Consider the following 20,000-nt stretch of genomic DNA (forward strand, 5'->3'; position numbering starts at 1 on the left):
CCTAACGTTTAAATTATTTAAATTAGTTTCTCTGACAGACATAATTTATGTTTTTTGCCAAAATCTGAATACAAGTGAAATATTTTTGGAAATGAAGCCACGAAGTGTTTCACTTTGCACTTTTAGTTTAAAAAATATAGTTTATTCTTCACATATTTAAATTGAAATATTAAACCATGATCGTTATATTATCCTAATTACTACATGTGCCTAGTTAAGAGTTAATTAATGGAATGTGTGTCCTTGTTAATGCATTTCAGCCAATCAGGGTTGAGGTAGGCGGCATCTAAATAGCCCTGTTTGTCACAAGGTCAATATTTTTATAGCTCTTTCACTGACTTTTCTTTTTGTATTTTAGATTTTTTGTCAGTATTATCATAATGTGAAAAAAGGTAAACACACACTGCCAAAATGGTGTCTTGTCAAGTAAAATGATCTTAAATATAGTCAAGAAATCTAATATTTCTCCTGTTGGGATTGTTGTGAGCTTAATATAAGATTATGCAGCTTATTTCTATCATTCTTACCTTGTTTTGGGTCATTTTAGTAAAGTTATCTCACTATGTTGGCAGATTACTGTGTTGGTTGTAAGAAATGAGCTTGAAACCAGTAAAATTATCTGCCAGCATAGTGAGATAATTTTACTTCATAAAATGACCAAAAACAAGTAAACATTTCTGGAAATAAACAAGATAATCTTATAATAAGAGCACAACCATCTCAAAATGGGAAATATGAGATATATTGACTAGATTTAAGATCATTTCACTTGACAAGAGACCATTTTTTGCAGTGTGAAGACTTCCTCAGTAGGCGTGTTCAAGCTTTAGATTACCAAAACAAACACAACATTCTCATTTACAGCTCAAAACTTTAACCTTGCTTTATTTTCATTTTCCCACAGATCAGTTTAAACAAGTACACACACAGACAGACGGCACCACAACCAACACAGAGTCCTTCCACTGTCCTTCCACAGTCCTTTAAGAGTCCTTTAACAGTCCTTCTTTAGTCCTTCGGTAAATGTGAGGCAGGGTCTGATGACCCTTGTTCAGACGGCAGGTCGTCACCAGCACTACAGCTGACCTGCTGTGAACAGCTCTGCACCAGCAACAAAGCCATCGGCCTGATGGGAGCCATTCGGAGGACGAGTCCAGGACAGGAGAGCAAGCGCTCAGGACATCATTCACTTTCTTAATAATCACAGAACCACATCAGAGAACCGAGCACACATTTCAGAGCAAGCGGTCACTCAGCGCTAAAGACGAAGCTAAAATAAGCTTTTACATCCTCCGCAGAGATTAAAAATAAATGAAAATATGCAGGTGTGTCTCTGTACACTGCAAAAAATGGTGTCTTGACAAGTAAAATTATCTTAAATATAGTCAAAAATCTAATATTTCTCCTGTTGAGATTACTGTCAGCTTAATTTAAGATTATTTAACCTTTGTCTATTCATTTTTTACTTGTTTCAAATAATTTTATTAAGTTAAATTATCTCACTATGCAGATAATTGTGCTTGTTGTAAGAAATTAGTTTAAACAGGAAAATTATCTGCCAGTGTAGTGAGATAATTTTACTTAATAAAATGACCAAAAACAAGTAAATAATTTCCAGAACTAAGCTAAATAACACAACCATCCAAAAATGGGAAATAGTAGATATATCAACTAGATTTAGGATCATTTCACTTGACAAGATCCCATTTTTGCAGTGTAGAGGACGTGTTAACTTACTTTCTCTTAGAGAATCAACAAAAACATGGAATTTGACCAGGGCGCACAAACTTTGGCACACAAATGTATATGTGACAGTAGTTGGGAACAGAGTTGGAGTCATTAATTAAAAAAGCAATGTAATCAGTAAAGTAAAAACAATCAGTTATTTGAATGTTTGAAAATGTTTGAATACCTAAAACAGTTTAAAAACAGCTGAAAATAAAACCTGAAATTAATCTGTAATAAGCTGCAGCCCGGCCTGTTAAGGTGAGCCGGGGCTCTCTGCTCTTCAGCGCGTATAATCCATACAGAGGAAATCTGCGTTTTAAATGCATTGTGTGTATTTAATTGCTCTCTTAGAGACGTATGAGTAACATGAGTAACGTGATTCTCTTTAAATCAGTAACTGTAATGTGTTTACAACAATTTAAGCTGTAACATGTTTCACTACTTTGTTTGCAAGAAAGTTTAATCATATTAATGTAAAGCATGACTTTACTGTAACATTGGTGGCACCAAAAACAAAGAGAAACCCCCTCTACAATAATGCTAGGTTCTGCTAGCACCCCTATGGGACTTTAGTAGTGTTTTAGCACTGAGCTCATGACGACATGAACAGTTTTTGGCTGTTCCAGATTAAACACGGATGTCTGAATCTTATGAAAGTTGTTCTGTATGTTTTATCTGAAGTTTGTAACAGACATTATCATATATCTGAGCCTGTATGTATCAATTTTACAGTGACCTTTTCAGTAAAGAGTTCTGACACTGAGCTGCTGCCACTGTTTTACATTCCTAACAACTAACCAGAACCTGCTTAGACTACAGCTATTCACAGTCAGTTATCTAGAACTTTTAGAAGATGTTTTCTCATCAGAGCATGGTCAAATCAAAGCATGACTGGTTTATTCTTCTATCACACAATGGTGTTTATTTGTCGAGTGAAATGATCCTAAATGTAGTCGATATATCTAATATTTCTCATTCTGAAATTGTTGTAAGGTTATTATAAGATTATTAACTTGTATGTAGACTTTTTACTTGTTTTAAGTGATTTTTGTAAGTCAGGTGATCTCACTGTTGGCAGATCATATTTCTTGTTTGAAGCTCATTTCTTACAACAAGCAAAATGATCTGCCAACACAGTGAGGAAATATGACTTATGAAAATCACTTAAAACAAGGAAAAAATGTCTAGATTTAAGTTTTAAAATCATATAATAAGCTGTGTTTATTTCATTACACCCCCCTCACTTGTCCTCCAAAATGAAAGATGTGAAGCGTAACCATAATAACAAGCGTTTTGATGATGTTGCCATGAATTATGAGGAAATTAAGATTGAGCTGGATTGATGTAAAAGAATGAACTCAGATCTGATTGTTCAGAGTTATTTCTTTGGTTCTTTATACAGAAGGTAAAAGGCAGCAGAACCTTTCCTGATGCGAGAGCGTTCAAAATTGAAACATACAGTGTTTAAGGCCATAAAACCAACAAATACAGGAGGAAGAAACTGCACCCTCAATAAATGCATAATAAAAAGTACATTAATTTCACTCCTCAGCGACCTCAACGTCCTTAAAAGGTTCTGCACCGATGAGTCATTTCAGCAGCTGCTCTGTGAATGAAGAACCCGCATTATCAGAACTATCAGTTCGAGGCCTTAGCGAAGGTATCAAAGGGGCGACGTATGGTTTAAAATAGTGAACTGAGTCTGGTGTAATCTGACCCTGGGGGTGATTGTTGTGTATGTGGGTCACCTGACAGAGTAAAGCGTTCATCCGCCACACCTGTGTAACACCATAAAAAGGTAATAAGCACTGAACAGCCTGAGCTCGCAAACAGAGCGAGCGTTTAGTCATCAGATAAAGCGCGAGAGTTCGGACGCCCCTCACGCTGTAATTATACCGTCGTCAAGTGATCTGTGTCCTGTGATTCAACACCAGACCAGCTTTTCAGTTTCACCACCAACATTCATCACAGATACTCAGGAGAAAAGCCCGGCCAGAGGATTGGGCAGATGTGCTGGGATTACACGGAGAGGTGCCACACAGTAACAGGGTAATCACTATAACAAACAATAGTGCAGCATAATCACTACAATAACACAGAATACTCACCACAATAATGCAGAATAATCACCACAAGACAAAATAATCACCACAAAAATGCAGAATAATCACCACAACAACGCAGAATAATCACCACAATAATGCAAGACAATCACCTTAATGAGGCAGAATCAACACAATAATCCAGAATAATCACCAAAAAAGTGAGCTTTGAAGAAAAATGTATTCAAACTTATCCAAGTTTAACCCTTAGAAGTTGCTGATATTGCTGTTGATATCAAACTCATCCTACTGTATAATATGCTGAACCAAGGAATTTTATATGAATAATTTATGACTCGTAGCTCAATGAAACAAGATGAGAAATTGTGTGGAAATATTTTTGTATGATTAGGGTTCAATGAAAGTTATTGTGGTGTGTACAGTTTTGTTTTTTATAAAGATTTTTTGCTATTTTAGTCATTTTTGACAGGAAAAGTCAGAAGTGCAGACTCGTACCTATCAATACAGAATGTAAATCAAATGGAAATGTAATTCACGCAAGTGATTATGAATTACTTTTTTATGTAATTATGTTTACATGTTATAAATAATAAAACAAACAACAACAAATCTACTTCTCTCTCGACTTCTAAGGGTTAAAGATAACAAAGTAAACATGAGGAGGCAGAGAGGTCCGTCAAAACAGATTAATTATTAAAATTAATTTCACTACGTGGCCAATTATTTCATAACCTTCACCACACCTTCACTTTATCAGACTGGAACCAAACCCAAACGCTGGTCAGGAGGCAGATTACAGGACACAGCAAATGCTTTCAAATTATCATAAGTCGTAACGAGTGAGCCGTATATGAAAAAAATGAATATCACAGTATAATTAGGATTACTGACGATTTCAGTATATATCACGTTATCATGTATTTATTTATATTTTTCCAAATACAAACAATTTGGAAGCTTAAATAAACCTTTTTTGTAGATTAACAGCAGCGTATGATTCTGGACGTCCATCCATTTTTAATAAGAAACATTTAACAACTGAAGTAGATTTTTACATAGATAGATACTTTATTGATCCCGAAGGAAATTAAAAATTTTACTTGGAGAAACTGTATATATATGAAAAATATATCGTCAGGTGTCAGTATTGCTTTTTAACCCTAACGAGATAAAGGTGATTTTCCCGTTCCACATTAAATGTGCCATAATGTAACTGCTGCACCATTTAAGGTGGAATGGGAAAATTAAAAAACAGAAGCTGGCAGACAGGAAGATGACTTCAGCTGGAATTTAGGAAATATTACAGCTGTTCACTCTATCAGTTTTAGCCAAGAAACTGTGGAGCCTCTCGACTTGTAGGCTGAGACCGCGGCGTTGCCTGAAGCAGCCGGCCGAGCGAGGAGTGCAGTAGGTGGAGCACAGGGGGAGCCGGCTAGTCTCCATGCTAGGCTAATGGATAACGGCTAACCCCAAGAGACTGGCTTTTCCTTCCACTCTCCTTTTCTCATTAACTCATTACAGTCTGATGTCGCTCCTTTGACAATAAACTAGACTAACTGACCTCAGACTGCAGCTCAGTACACGTGAGGTGAGGGAATCAGTGTCTTCTGCACTGTTTCTACGTCGCATTATCTGCATTTATATGCACACCGAAATAACGGTAATGACAAAACTAAGACCTTAAAAAGAAATTCCACCGGATTAACTTGTATATCGCCCACTACTATGAGTAGCATAACTCACAAAATGACCTAAAGGTAAAATGTACAGTAAAAAAAGCGAAGGCCCTAAAATGGAGCCCTGTGGAACGCCACAAGAATGTTAACTCATTTTGATAGATGATTTCCCAAAGCAACAAAAAACTGTCTATCAAATATGATTTAAATCATTCTAAAACCCCTATATAATCCTCAATCACGGAATGAAGCACAAGCACACACTCAAAAAGGGAACCAAGGGTGTTTTTTGGCTTACAAACAGAAAATACGCTGACAATATTCTGTACCAAGTACTGCTTTCTGTTTGATTGTATGAAAATGTGTAGTATATTTGAGTTCATACAACAAATGTGAGATGATGGATGACCCAAGCAGAATGTGGTCATTTTGTGGCATGTCAACATGAATTATACCACACAGTCAGATACGGAAGACATCATTGGCATCGTCTCGTAGTGTGACCTCATTGCACGGTCCCTCGATTTAATGTCTTACCCAGTCCTCCACGTCTCTGCCCTCCGGCCCCCCGGTCAGCGGCTCGTCCCAGTAAACGTTGGGTTTTCCATAGCGCCAGATTTTACTCCTCGTCTTGTAGGAGAAGAAGGCAGCCACAGCCAGAGCAATCACAACCAAAAAGCCACAAACCATCGCCACCGCCTGAGAGACAGAGAGGAAACAACAACAGTCCTTCAGCTCACAGATACACAGTCGTACACAAACGTCTGAACACCCCCGAACAAATTACGCGTTTTTTGTCTAAATTCTCAATATAAATATGTAAACTCATCGTCTAGAGAAAATATGCTTCAGCACCTTTTAATGCAGGTTACTGTTTATTACTGAACTTAACATGTTGAGGGGAAAATAAAACCTGAAATGCAGCCTGTGCAAAGGTTATGGCACATTTTATATTTTATCTTTTCCCAATATGTTCAACTGAGCAAATAGAAATTGGTAATTGAATTCCATATTTCCATAAGTGGGTTCCTCTATAGACTCACATTGATTTTTTGCAGATTTTTATAGCCCTTTATTTAAGACATGTTACAGAATCAAAGCTATTTTGGTTGTCAGATTTTTCAGCTCATTATCATCACCACGATCATCTTAATTCCCACCAGGGCCTCTATGGGATTTGTTACGTTAGTGCCAAGCTAATAAATGTGCATTTACTTTTTCCAACAGTGGATTTAATACTGTCAATATCCGCTCCAGCTTAACCAGTGAAAGAGATCTGAAACTTGTAAGAGTTTCCCAGTGGTTAATTCAGTAAATACTTTAACTCTGAATATTATTGGATGAGCGTGTCAGCCTGTGAGTCAGGCTGTTTGTTCTTGCACAGGGCATGATAAGTATATTTTTAGGACTTGCAATTTGGGGCATACGCTCAGTCCAAAACCTAATTAAATATTACAAGATGACACATAATTTACTCCATTTCTTATTCCAAACTACACATATTACCCAAAAACCCAAGAATTACAAAAAGAGTGAGATGAGTTTGGATCTGTGTATCAAAGGTTTTGTTTTAAAACACCTTAAACTGATTTTTTTTTTTTAATACATTTTCTATTTTTTTCCATGATATATGTTGTTTGGAGTGGGCTTTACACATATAAGACATATCAATGCTGTCCAATGATTAATATAACATTTATTAGAAAAATAAAACTCTTTATATCCAAAACTGTTACAAATGGATTTACAGCATTTTAGAAAGAAAGTCTTTATATATATTTCAAAAATTATGTAGACAGCCTTAATTAGGCTACATTAAGCCATCAGTTACTAAAACGATGAAATAAATCTTCTACACAGATACTTACACATGAAATGTCTTGCTGCACCCCTTAAACTGGGTACTTTTGCAGGAAGACGTGGCTCATATTTAAAGAATATGTTAATTAAGTCCATTTACAACTATTTATTTTACAGGGAGAATCAATATAGCAGCCTAGTAGCTTCACACAGCTGTGTATAAAATGACATCCTTAGTTATCTAAGATACTATCACAGACTTGTTTTTCATTCTTTAATGCATTAAATAAAGGGTTTGTTCACCTTTCCACTACCTGTCAAATATGAGTTACTGCTGTACTGTTTACTTGTAAGCAGGGACACTTAATTACGCTCCAGTTCAGTTAAACACAGCCTGCACCTACACATTAGAAGAGTTTGTACTAATGTCACTGTGACATAATGTGTTTTTGACACTGCTTAATAAGATCAAATTGTAACATACATTATTTCCTCATACAGTGCAATGATAATATCTCTACATTTAACTTATACTACAATTTATTGTTCATATTTTGCGTTTTAGGTCTAATTCAGGCTGCACATGCTCTTGTATTGTTTTGTACTGTTCTTGGGAAATCAATTAAGTTCTGATATCATATTGTAAACTGTGGTTTTAAAATTGTGAGTTGAAAACAATCAAGAAACAAGACAGAAAGAGACACAAGAGTCGCTGGTGTCCAGTGTTTCACTGATGATCTAAAACTGGCTGAGTGACCACGAACACAAAAGGCTGAAGTCTGATACGGATGACCCCTGACCTCTAAACTGGACAACACACTGGCACTACAAAGCTAATGCAGCTAGTAATGGAAATTTAGCATTAGCCACTTAGCATAGTTCTAGCTACATGCCTAAATCATCACTCACTCAACTCTAGCCGTGTGGAGCTGTTCAGTAATCTCCAATAGACTTTACAGAGAAAAAAACTGTGGGCAAAAATTTCTGTCTTCAAAGACGGCGCTACCGTTTTAGCTTAGCTAATTTGCATTAGCTTCTGTTAACAGTGGTAACTCACTGGTAACAGTGAGTCATACAGAGTCAGAAACCACAGAATCCAGTCTATTAGAGCTCCTGAACAACTGAGAGGATAATAAACATACAGTTAGCACCATGCTAATAGGCTAATATAAGCTTGCATTACTTGGTAGCTAAGTTAGCCTTGTAGCTCCAGCGCTAAACTAATGAAGCAAACACGTCTTAGCTGATCATTTGAGGTTTGGTTGGGGGTCTGAACTCCACAACACATGAATCTGTGAGCTGACAGCAAATTGTTTTGATTCACGATTCATTGGTTTTCAATTCAAGTCAAAAACGATTTTTCTGAATTAAGAACGATTTGAGTTCAGTGATCTACACTGCGATTTGATTCAGTGATTCAATTCAGCAACTCAAGCACCATTAAGAATTATGGTAATTAATCAAAAGTGTGATATACTGAATGAAAAGAATCTCATATTTCTCTGGCAAAAACTGAATCCGTTAAATTGTAGCTCTAAACAGGCTAAACTGCCTGAACGCAGAACAAAAATACTGATTAAAGATGATACACACAACCCACACAGCGAGCATATATCGGTCCGCTGGCTTGATAAGTTCGCTGCCACTGCTGGTACACCCTCGGACAACCCAGATTACTAGTTTTTAATCTCCTCAAACAGATTTTAAATGCACAGAGACTTTTATTTTGGAAAATAAACTAAGACAAATATTACAAACAACTGAGAGAGAAAAAAAATGACTAGGCCTGATATAAAATGGTTTTATAGAGAATGTTGTTGACGCTGAGCTGGATTAAAATTATTTAATAGACTAATTTATAAAGTATAACTAAAGAAAGGAAGGAAGGAAAAATCAGTAAACTGGACAGTGAGTGGAAAATGAGTGATGATGAATGGAATTTTCTCTAATACTCTGCTTAACCACTGGGTTGCCCGGAAAACGCCAGTGGACCACCAGCTCTGCCATCAGTGGGCTGACAGTGGACCACTGTCCTCTTGCTATCAGGGAAGTTAAAGATGGCACGGAAAAAGAGGAAAATGTACTACTTCTCCCCAAAATAAATAATAGCGGATTAAAATGATGTAGCCACACAGCGGATCTCAGTGCAGTGCGGTATCACATGCGTTTGTTTAAACAAGTTAAACAAATCACAATTTGTTTGATTTATAGCATTAAAAAATCCATTTTCAATGCATACAGTTATTATTTATTACAGTATTATTTACTTATTATAAATGTTGCATCAGCAATGAAACGTAACCCCACTTGTGTGATGATATAGGGTGTGCAGTGAGCACCGCGCTAATTTGTTGCTATAGGCCTTCTTATCCGTTAGCTTCCATTACATTAGCCTCGCAGCTCCAGTGCTAAAACTAAATTTACACACCAAACATGGCTGAACATCTACACAGAGCGTAAGTGGGAAAACTCTGGAAATCTGATTTTTCACTAAACATATCGCTGTTATCGGAAGAAAACCTCGTATCTCCAAAATTGTAACTTTACAGGAGAAGGAAAAAACCTGCTTTACTTTTAATGTAAGTCAATGGAACTAGAATTTCTTCCAAGTCATTGTGGGTCATTTCTTTTAGTCCATTCATCATGAAATTTACATACAATGTAAAGAGCAACAGGCTTTTTCAAGTTATGTCAAAAACCGAAAAACAACAAAAATGGAGATATGAGGTTTTCAGTGATATGAGGATAAATGTTCATGCTTAGCTGTTACCTCCTGTGGATCGACGTAGCAGTAGTGGTAGAGGTACTGGTTGTAGAGCGGGAATCCTGCTCCCATTCCGCTCACACTGTTCCCGTACAGACTCTGGCACATCATTAGCATGGGGTTGTAGAGCATGCTGGAAGAGCTCTGAGCCATGGGGTTGACTCCCACGATGTAGACGATGTTTATGATGCCCTGAAGCACGGCTAGAACAATGCTGCACACTAGCACGGCTAGGTAGAACTTCTTGCTTCTCACGGCCCTCGTTTTGGAGAAACTAGCCACGAAGAAGCCTAGAGCCACGATAAAGTTGATGGCTGCCATCGCGATCATTGCGGTCTTGGCGGTGTACGGTGTCGGGTAGTTGTAGTATCCGCTTCCATAGTAGCCAGAGCCAAGGCCTCCATAGCCGTAGCTTCCATATCCGTATCCAGAACCATAGCCGGTACCGTAACCGACCCCAAGCCCGGTTCCGTAACCATAACCGTACTGTAAATCCCAGACCAGCGTGGACGCAACACAGGCGAAAATTCCCAAGCACAAGACCACGATAGCGCCTTCCATGATCTTCACTATGCCCGGCGGGGAGGACCATTTGTAGAAGTGCTGGGGAATCTCCTCGCCCACGAAGTAGGACCCGGGAGGGGGAGGGTACTCATCCATCTCGGTCCGCGGGGGCTGGAAGCTACCCGGGGGTCCGAAGCCGTTGGACGGAGGACTGTACATAGGGGGGCTGTCGTACGGCTGCTTTTCAAACATCGCTCACGGTTGGCGAGGAGGACACCTGCCAAAAGAAGGTAAAGACTTTAGTGCACACTTTCAATGTATTTACACCATTTTATAGTTTTGCAAATACAACCAAATTTGCCCAGTTTCCCATTTTAACCACATGTAGTTGATTAGCTGAGACACGTTTGGTGTCGGAAGTTTTCTTCTTTATTTTTAGCGCTGGAGCTACGAGGCTAATGTGGCTAAAACTTAACAGAAGCTTTGGGACAAAATGGACAAAATACATACAAAATTCAGGCTTCAAGAAAGTCTGTTAGAACTCCACACAGTCTGAGTCATGTATGTGATCATTTAGCACCATGCTAGTGGTGGATTATGGTGATATTTTTTATAGGTTTACTTCAAAGACAACATTACATTCACTGGACTCAGTTCATCATTCAGCATTAAGATTTATAACAGGCGCTAGATATTCAGCTCATCACCGTGAACTGTATGAAATGGTTGGATGGCCTTTACTTTCAGTGCGAAGACAAATTCATTGGATATTTTTTGTCCATAAAGCAATAATTGGTCAGCTTCCTGCATATTTGTCTGCATTCATATTTAAGCAACAGAACCTGAGAGGGAGTGTGTTATCGTGAAATAACATCGTGGCTGTGATTAGATCATCACAGTGATAAATAAAGTAATAAATTAATAAACTGGGCCGTGAACGCGGCGTTTAATATGTTTTAATGTTCGCAGTTCCTTCACCAAATTATAGTTCCTTAACGAGCAGCTTGTTGCTACGTCAGAGTAATGAGCTCCGCCCACTCGCTGCACAGCCGACAGTTCGTTCTCCAGCTCCTTACACTAAATTCCCAAACTGTCATCACCACTGAGCAGCTTTTCAGTCGGCAGCTGTGACAGAAGAACAGCTAAACAACCTGGAATCAGCCAGAAATGAACCCAACACCATTCGCCAAACGTGGAGTCTGATCTTCAGAGTCTGACCAAATCAGACTGAGCCATAAAACTGCCGCAATATCAAGTTCAGCTCAGTTTTGTCAGTTTTTTCCAGATCAGTATTAATGTTGTTTTGTTCCAGCCAGTCTGTAAAGCATCTTACAGCCCGTTTAGTTTGGCGAATGGTATTGGGTTCATTTCTGGCTGAAACAATATCTTCATCAGTGCGATGTTGATTCTGAGATCATTTGAGGCCTGAAACATTGAGCTGGACCTACTTTTAGAGTCTGTGTGTGACGTTATTACGTAAAGACGTACGACGTGGTGTGAAAAACTCGACGCCTCTGACTTTTAAAGGATTATTTCAGGCTTTACAGGGCGACTTGCTGCAGCTCACGCTCATCATATTTTAGCCTGTTTATATTCTTCTCACTCAGTAATGATGCTTCTTTCAGTCTTAACAGCAAAATCATACATGGTGTAGCTTTAATGTAATTTATAAAAATGTATATGAAATTTATAAAATGAAAATATTATTTAAAAAATATATATATTGATTTATTATAAGTTCATTTTTGAAGCTTTACAGCTTTCTCAGTTAATACGGAAGCATCTACTGTTCTGTTCATCATAGAACATTCCTTCAGTTTTTTTAAACTTGTAGAATATTTCATATATCATTTTATACATTTAGAGCAAAAATGTGATATATTATTCAAAAAGTGATTCCAAATATTTGACCTGTACACTCTTCAAGGTTCTTCAAGTGTTCTTTAGGTGGTGCATGGTTAGATGGTTCTTCAGATTGATGGAGAATGTGTTGTATATGGTTCTATATACAACCTTTATGAAAAGGGTTCTATGTAGCACCAAAAAGGTTCTATTCTATATAACCATGACATCATAACATTACCAAAACGCTTATAGGTGCATATAGAACCATATACAACACATTCTCCATCAATCTGAGGAATGCAGAGAACCATTTAAGCATGAGATGGTTCCCTGAGTGTTCATGGTTCTATACAGAACCACTGTCTTTACTAAAGAACCCTTGAAGAAGCATCTTTTTGAAGAGTGTAGAGTGTCTAACTCCTAAAGCACAGAGTATGCTGTGATGACTAAATGAGCTCTTTTCTGCTCCAGTAAAGGAACAGAAAGATAAAAAACTGTAAGCAGTATAACGTCTTTATAACATACATAACATCTTTATAACATCTATGTCACATCTGCCAAGCTTACCCAGTTTAACTCCCAGTGTTTGGAATGGATCACTCATTAATTCACTCACTATTCACCACATAGTGTTTGGTAGAGGGTGAACTGAGTGGTGAAAGATGTTTCAGTGAGAACAACACTAAGAATGGCTGCCACACTATAAAGTGCAGGGTTTCTGTAAGAGTGGTTTATTCCAAAGGAGTCAGAGCCAAAATACATATAATCTGGATTCACACAGCAGCATATGAAATATAAAGTCTTGTAAAAAGGTTATTTGTCCTGTTATGCCCGGCCTGAACGTGCAGGATAAACATACTCAGTTTATCTGTCAATCTGCATAGTTAAAACATGACTCAACCTGCCACAGATTCAGTGTCTCATTTTACTCAGCATCAGTCTTACTGTTGCACTGTCATAACTGGCCACTTTATTAGAAACACCCACCTTGTGCTTCCACTAACTGGCCACTTTATTAGAAACACCTACCTTGTGCTTCCACTAACTGGCCGCTTTATTATCATGTAATTTATGTTATTAAACACTCATTTTTGACGAGACTGTGCGAGTATGGTGATCAAGTCACAGGCCTAAAAATGGCCACATGCACCGACCTGCGGACCCCCGTGTACAGCGTGTAAAAGCGCAGTGTGAGGAGTGCGCGCTCGGCAGTGAGGTAAGAGGAGAAAGCCGAATGGAGACGGCACCACCAGGAGTCCACACACTGAGCTGCTGTTCAGCGGAGGTGTGGTCAGTGCAAGTGTGGTCAGCGCGAGTGTGGCGAGTGGGAGTGAAGCTGAATCTCCCTCATTGTCCATCTGAGTCAGTGCCAGCTGGACTCACTGCTCTGCTCTGTTTAAGATCACACACGCTGGACCAGAATCACTCCACACTAAAAAAAACAGCTTTCAAGACTTTTTTAATGACTGCATTCATTTCAGTGTGTGAGATGTAAACAGAGAGATTCAGAGTGGTTTGGTGTGAAATGGTTCAGATGTCTTTACAGTGGTGGTGATAGGAACCAGGGGTCGCCATGACTACAACACAAATATATACATTTTATTTACTATCCAGAACCACCAGTGAACCTACACGAGTCTTCTGAGTCTATATGGAATGTTGATGATGGAAAATAGAGGAAAATCTGAAATAATAAGTTTTCTTTGGGGACTATTTTGCCTCACAGCGCCCTGCATGTATCCCTCCACCATGAATGGAGTTTAAGTTCTCAAAACTATCATAAAACAGTGTCTCAGTCATCAGGCAGTGAATTCATACTCAGTGTTACAGATAATCACATTACATTTGTCTGTAATGCAGTAATATGACACGACACTGTTCTTAAAGCCATTTTACACAAAAATCAATCAACCTCTCGTCACACAACTTTGGCTAGAGTTTGGCTGGATAAAAATGGCAGAGCAGGGGTGGAGTTATGCAAAAGGTGTGACATGTAGGGGGTCCCTGGGGGGTCTGGGACCCGCTTTATTAACCTCATGGACCCCTGAAAGTCATGAACAATTCTGACTCACACCAAACCACTCTAAACGACTCTGTTTACGGCTTAACCCGCGTTAGCACCAAGCTGACTGGCTACTACTAATAAACTTTGATTAAGCTAGTTAGCTACATTAGCCCCAGTGCTAAAAGTAAAGGAGCAAATTTCAGACACGGCTGAGGGACTACATTCGGGGTGAAGTGTGTTGCCTGAATGATTGCTTTAATAAGTGAATAATAAGCCTGTAGTTTAAAGGATTAAACTGTTTGTGGCTATTTTTAATTCGGTGTATGACTGTAATGGTTTAGTGACCCGTGTTGTGCCCGTTACTAGCTGCTGGACTCTGGCTGGCCGGTGAAGGAATGCAGACTGAGCTATTGGCTCTTCTTGTGCACCTACAACCCCCCTCATCAGTGCCCCCCTGCTACTCACCCCCCACCCCCCACTACTCACCCCCCACCCCACTCCCTGCAGGGGCGAAAAGTCAAGGCTGCCTGAGCGTGGTTACCATGGTAACCAGTGTGGGGGGAGAAGAACAATGAGTGAGTGTAAGAGAGAAAGAGAGTAAGAGAGAGAGAGAGAGAGAGAGAGAGAGAGGGTAACAATGTGTCTGCGTGAGTTTACACTGCTAGACTGAGAGTACGTGTAAGAAAAAGAAAGAGAAGAGAGAGTGAGAGGGAAACAAGAGAGAGAGAGAAAGAAAAACAACGTTAGTAAGAGTAAGAAAGAGAAAAAAAAGAGAAACAGGGCTGATAGAGAAAGAGGACAGAAAAGAGAGTGCGAGAGAGAGAAAGAAAGAGAGAGAGAGAGAAGGAGAGAGAGAGACAGATGGATAAAACAAGAGATCCTCTGTTTCTGCTCTGTAAAGTGTGTGTGTATTTGGATGTGAGGATCAGGTTAAGGTGTGTGTGTGTGTGTGTGTGTGTGTGTGTGTGTGTGTGTGAGAGTGTGTGTGTGTGTGTGTGTGTGTGTGTGAGAGAGAGTGTGTGTGTGTGTGTGTGTGTGTGTGTGTGTGAGAGTGTGTGTGTGTGTGTGTGTGTGTGTGTGTGTGTGTGTGTGTGTGTGTGAGAGAGAGTGTGTGTGTGTGTGTAGAATCAGCTCCTATTTACCCACAAAATTATCACACACAGAACTTTGTACATGTTTTAAAATCTCTTGCAGTAATAGAACAACAAGAAATTCTGAACAACACTGTAAAACACTGTACAGTACTGAACACCACCAAAAAACACAGTACAGTACTAAAACAACACTGTAAAACAATGTACAGTACTGAACAACACTGTAAAACAATGTACAGTACTGAACAACACCAAAAAAACACTATAGTACTAAACAACACTGTAAAGTTGTACAGTACTGAACAACACCGTAAAACACTACAGTACTGAACAACACTGTAAAACACTACAGTACTAAACAACATTGTAAAGCACTGTACAGTACTGAACAACCCTGTGAAACACTGTCTAGTACTGAACAACACTACAGTACTAAACAACACTGTAAACCACTACAATACTGAACAACACCGTAAAACACTGTGCAGTACTGAACAACACCGTAAAACACTGTGCAGTATTGAACAACACTGTAAAACACTGTGCAGTACTGAACAACACCATAAAACACTGTGCAGTACTGAACAACACTGTAAAACACTGTGCTGTACTGAACAACACCGTAAAACACTGTGCAGTACTGAACAACACCGTAAAACACTGTGCAGTACTGAACAACACCAAAAAAACACTGTATAGTACTAAACAACACTGTAAAATTGTACAGTACTGAACAACACCGTAAAACACTGTGCAGTACTGAACAACACCGTAAAACACTGTGCAGTACTGAACAACACCAAAAAAAACACTGTATAGTACTAAACAACACTGTAAAATTGTACAGTACTGAACAACACCGTAAAACACTACAGTACTGAACAACACTGTAAAACACTACAGTACTAAACAACATTGTAAAGCACTGTACAGTACTGAACAACCCTGTGAAACACTGTACAGTACTGAACAACACTGAACAACACTACAGTACTAAACAACACTGTAAACCACTACAATACTGAACAACACCGTAAAACACTGTGCAGTATTGAACAACACCGTAAAACACTGTGCAGTATTGAACAATACTGTAAAACACTGTGCAGTACTGAACAACACCAAAAAAACCACTGTATAGTACTAAACAACACTGTAAAATTGTACAGTACTGAACAACACCGTAAAACACTGTGCAGTACTGAACAACACCAAAAAAAACACTGTATAGTACTAAACAACACTGTAAAATTGTACAGTACTGAACAACACCATAAAACACTGCAGTACTGAACAACACCGTAAAACACTGTGTAGTACTGAACAACACCATAAAACACTGCAGTACTGAACAACACCATAAAACACTGTGCAGTACTGAACAACACCGTAAAACACTGTGCAGTACTGAACAACACTGTAAAACACTACAGTACTAAACAACATTGTAAAGCACTGTACAGTACTGAACAACCCTGTGAAACCCTGTACAGTACTGAACAACACTACAGTACTGAACAACACTGTAAAACACTACAGTACTAAACAACACTGTAAACCACTACAATACTGAACAACACTGTAAAACACTGTGCAGTAGTGAACAACACCGTAAAACACTGTGCAGTACTGAACAACACCGTAAAACACTGCAGTACTGAACAACACCATAAAACACTGTGCAGTACTGAACAACACCGTAAAACACTGTGCAGTACTGAACACCGTAAAACACTGTGCAGTACTGAACAACACTGTAAAACACGGCAGTACTGAACAACACCATAAAACACTGCAGTACTGAACAACACCGTAAAACACTGTGCAGTACTGAACAACACTGTAAAACACGGCAGTACTGAACAACACTGTAAAACACTGCAGTACTGACCACTGAACAATACAAAATGAAAAATACTGAAAAACACTGAACAATATAAAACATATAAACAGTGCTGTGAAAAATACTGACAACACTGAGAAACACTGAAATACTGTGCAGTACTGAAAATGTTTTATCCAACAAAAAATACCATGAAATAAAGAGAAACACTGTAAATCTTTAATAAAGTCACTTATATCTAAATATCAGTGATATTTAATTACTGATTAATTTAATTTTATCCTCTTCCACTGTTTTCACTTCAGTCTCTTTTGTTATATTTAGAGTTTGAGCTGTTTCAGCCATTAAGTTCTGTATAAATAAAGTTCTAATTATTATACAGTTCTAATTATTATACAGCTGAAACAGCTCAAACTCTAAACATAACAAAAGAAACTGAAGTTTATTTATATATATATATATATATATATAATATATATATATATATATATATATATATATATATATATATATCACACGTCAATGATCCAGTTAAACAAATGAAACTGAAAAAAAAAAACAAAGCATTTTTAATAAGGATATTGATCGATTTGACAGAGGAAGCAATGTAAAATCATAAAAAGTGTGAATGACTTTATTCAGTGTAAAGGTCCGTGACCCACTTACCAGCCTGCAGACTCACCTCAGAAGAGCCACTGAGTCCAAAACAAGTGTGGACGTTCTGACAAATCAGAACCAAACATAAGACCAGATCCACAGACTTCAGCTTTATAACCTCTAAAACCTCTAAAATCAGCCGTGTCCATGCTCTGGACTCAGTTCCGGTCTGTTTTCAGTGTTTTTTAAAAGGTTTCAGGTGAATTCAGCAGTGAAACTCACCTCCATACAGGACTTCGCGCCTCTCTCCTACAGCATATTTAATATGTAATCTAATTAATCATCACACCAGCTGAGAAACTACAGGCCTGAACAACAAACTCCCATCACACAGAACCAAACAGAAAACCAGCTCCTTAAACACTCCAGCTACATTTCAAAGACCTTTTAAATCACGACTCAGCTAATGTCTCATTTATTTCACCTGAAAATGAGGGAAACCTTCAGAGAACTTAATAAAACTGTACATAAGTGCTTATATAAAACAAAGCGCACTCACGGGCCTAAAGTCAGCCTAACTAACTCTAAACTCAGCTGAGGGGTCTCTTTAAAGGCTCTGGGGGGGGGCTTACCTGGATCAGACTGGCCTCAGCTCCTCCACACAAACACGCACAGAGTCGCTGCTCCTCTAACAGGTGTGAGATCCGGCTCAGGTGATCAAACTCAGAGTTTTCCTCCGTTTATTTCCGTCTTTCCTCCTTTAGCCCCTTTAACTCTGACCGTAAACCGCCGAATGAAGAGTCTGAGATCAGTTTCCGTCTCAGTTTCTGCTCATAAACACCAAAAACCCCAAAACACCACTCACATTCAGTCCGCAGCTTTTCTCCGTCCGCTGGGGGCTCAGTCCGCTCCTATTGGTCATTTCTCTAAGGGGGCGGGGCGAACGGGCCGTGCAGAGACACAGAGCGACAAGCAGAGGGCGCCAAACCAGCGATTAGTAGTTTTAGCGCTTTGAAGTGAAAAATCTGGTTTAAGTCTTTTATTTTGTAAAGGTCAGTCTTATGATGTAAATAGTCAGTGTGAATAATTGAGTGTGTAAAAGTTTGTGATGTATTTTTTGGGTGTTTTTAATGTTTTTTTTTTTCTTGGTAAAGTCAGAAACGCTTTCCAGACGTGGTTTTTCGGTCAACGGTGCCCTCTGGTGGACACTGCTGGGTACTACAAGAAGAATGACGCTGCAACAGGTGAACACAGGAGGATAAAACATCTGCTGCATCACATCTGTCCACACAGAGCGCGCACACATTTACTAAACACGCCTACATTGTAACGTCTGGGCCAGTTTTGGATGTGCAAATATAATATAATATAATTGTGACACCAAAAATCAAAATACCAGCCACTTCACCTGTGAAACATTACCCTCCACTCACTTTACATGCTCAGGAACGTTCATCTGCACACATTTGAGGATGCTTGTGTTACACTGCTGAGAACTATTACTAATTATCAGTTCACTGGTGATGATATGCACAACCCCACTGTACACTGGGTAATCTCTACTGTCCTGTGCTTATTTATTTTGAATTATTACTAATATTAGCCAGTTTCAATGCACTGCACTTCAATCCCCAGCATGCTCTGCAACGAAATGTGTTTTCCCAACACCCAACAACAATCGATGGGACAGCAGTTACACCACAATTCTACCACTTTGTCACATCACCAAACACACTACCTGCGTCTCAGCTGCAGTTCACCTACTATAAACACCATAAACAATATAAGCACAACAAACACTACAAATACTATAAACACTATAGACACTACAGACACTACAAACACTATAGACACTATTAACACTACAAACACTAGACAATATAAACACTACAAACACGACACAATAAACACAGCAAACACTACACAATAAACTCTAAACAGTACAAACACTAACACATTAAACACTATAAGCACAACAAACACTATGAACTCTATAAACACTATAGACACTATAAACACAACAAACACTACACAATAAACACTAAAAATGCCACAAACACTACAACACTATATATACTATA

At 38.6% G+C, this 20,000-nt stretch overlaps 1 protein-coding gene across 1 annotated transcript in view; it reads right to left on the bottom strand.

The window, feature by feature from the left end:
• si:ch73-61d6.3 (occludin) overlaps positions 1 to 18,817 on the bottom strand; it is a 44,721-nt gene extending 25,904 nt beyond the window's left edge. The window contains exons 1-3 of the mRNA XM_036579671.1: positions 18,552 to 18,817; positions 10,038 to 10,812; positions 6,005 to 6,166 (exon numbers count right to left, since the gene is read on the bottom strand). Of these exons, the coding sequence (XP_036435564.1) occupies positions 6,005 to 6,166; positions 10,038 to 10,787 (912 nt within the window). The 5' untranslated portion in view covers positions 10,788 to 10,812; positions 18,552 to 18,817. The remainder of the gene's footprint in view (positions 1 to 6,004; positions 6,167 to 10,037; positions 10,813 to 18,551) is intronic.
• Positions 18,818 to 20,000: the final 1,183 nt, after the last annotated feature.

Source organism: Colossoma macropomum, unplaced genomic scaffold (genome assembly GCF_904425465.1).
Source record: "Colossoma macropomum unplaced genomic scaffold, Colossoma_macropomum, whole genome shotgun sequence".
Taxonomy (NCBI): domain Eukaryota; kingdom Metazoa; phylum Chordata; class Actinopteri; order Characiformes; family Serrasalmidae; genus Colossoma; species Colossoma macropomum.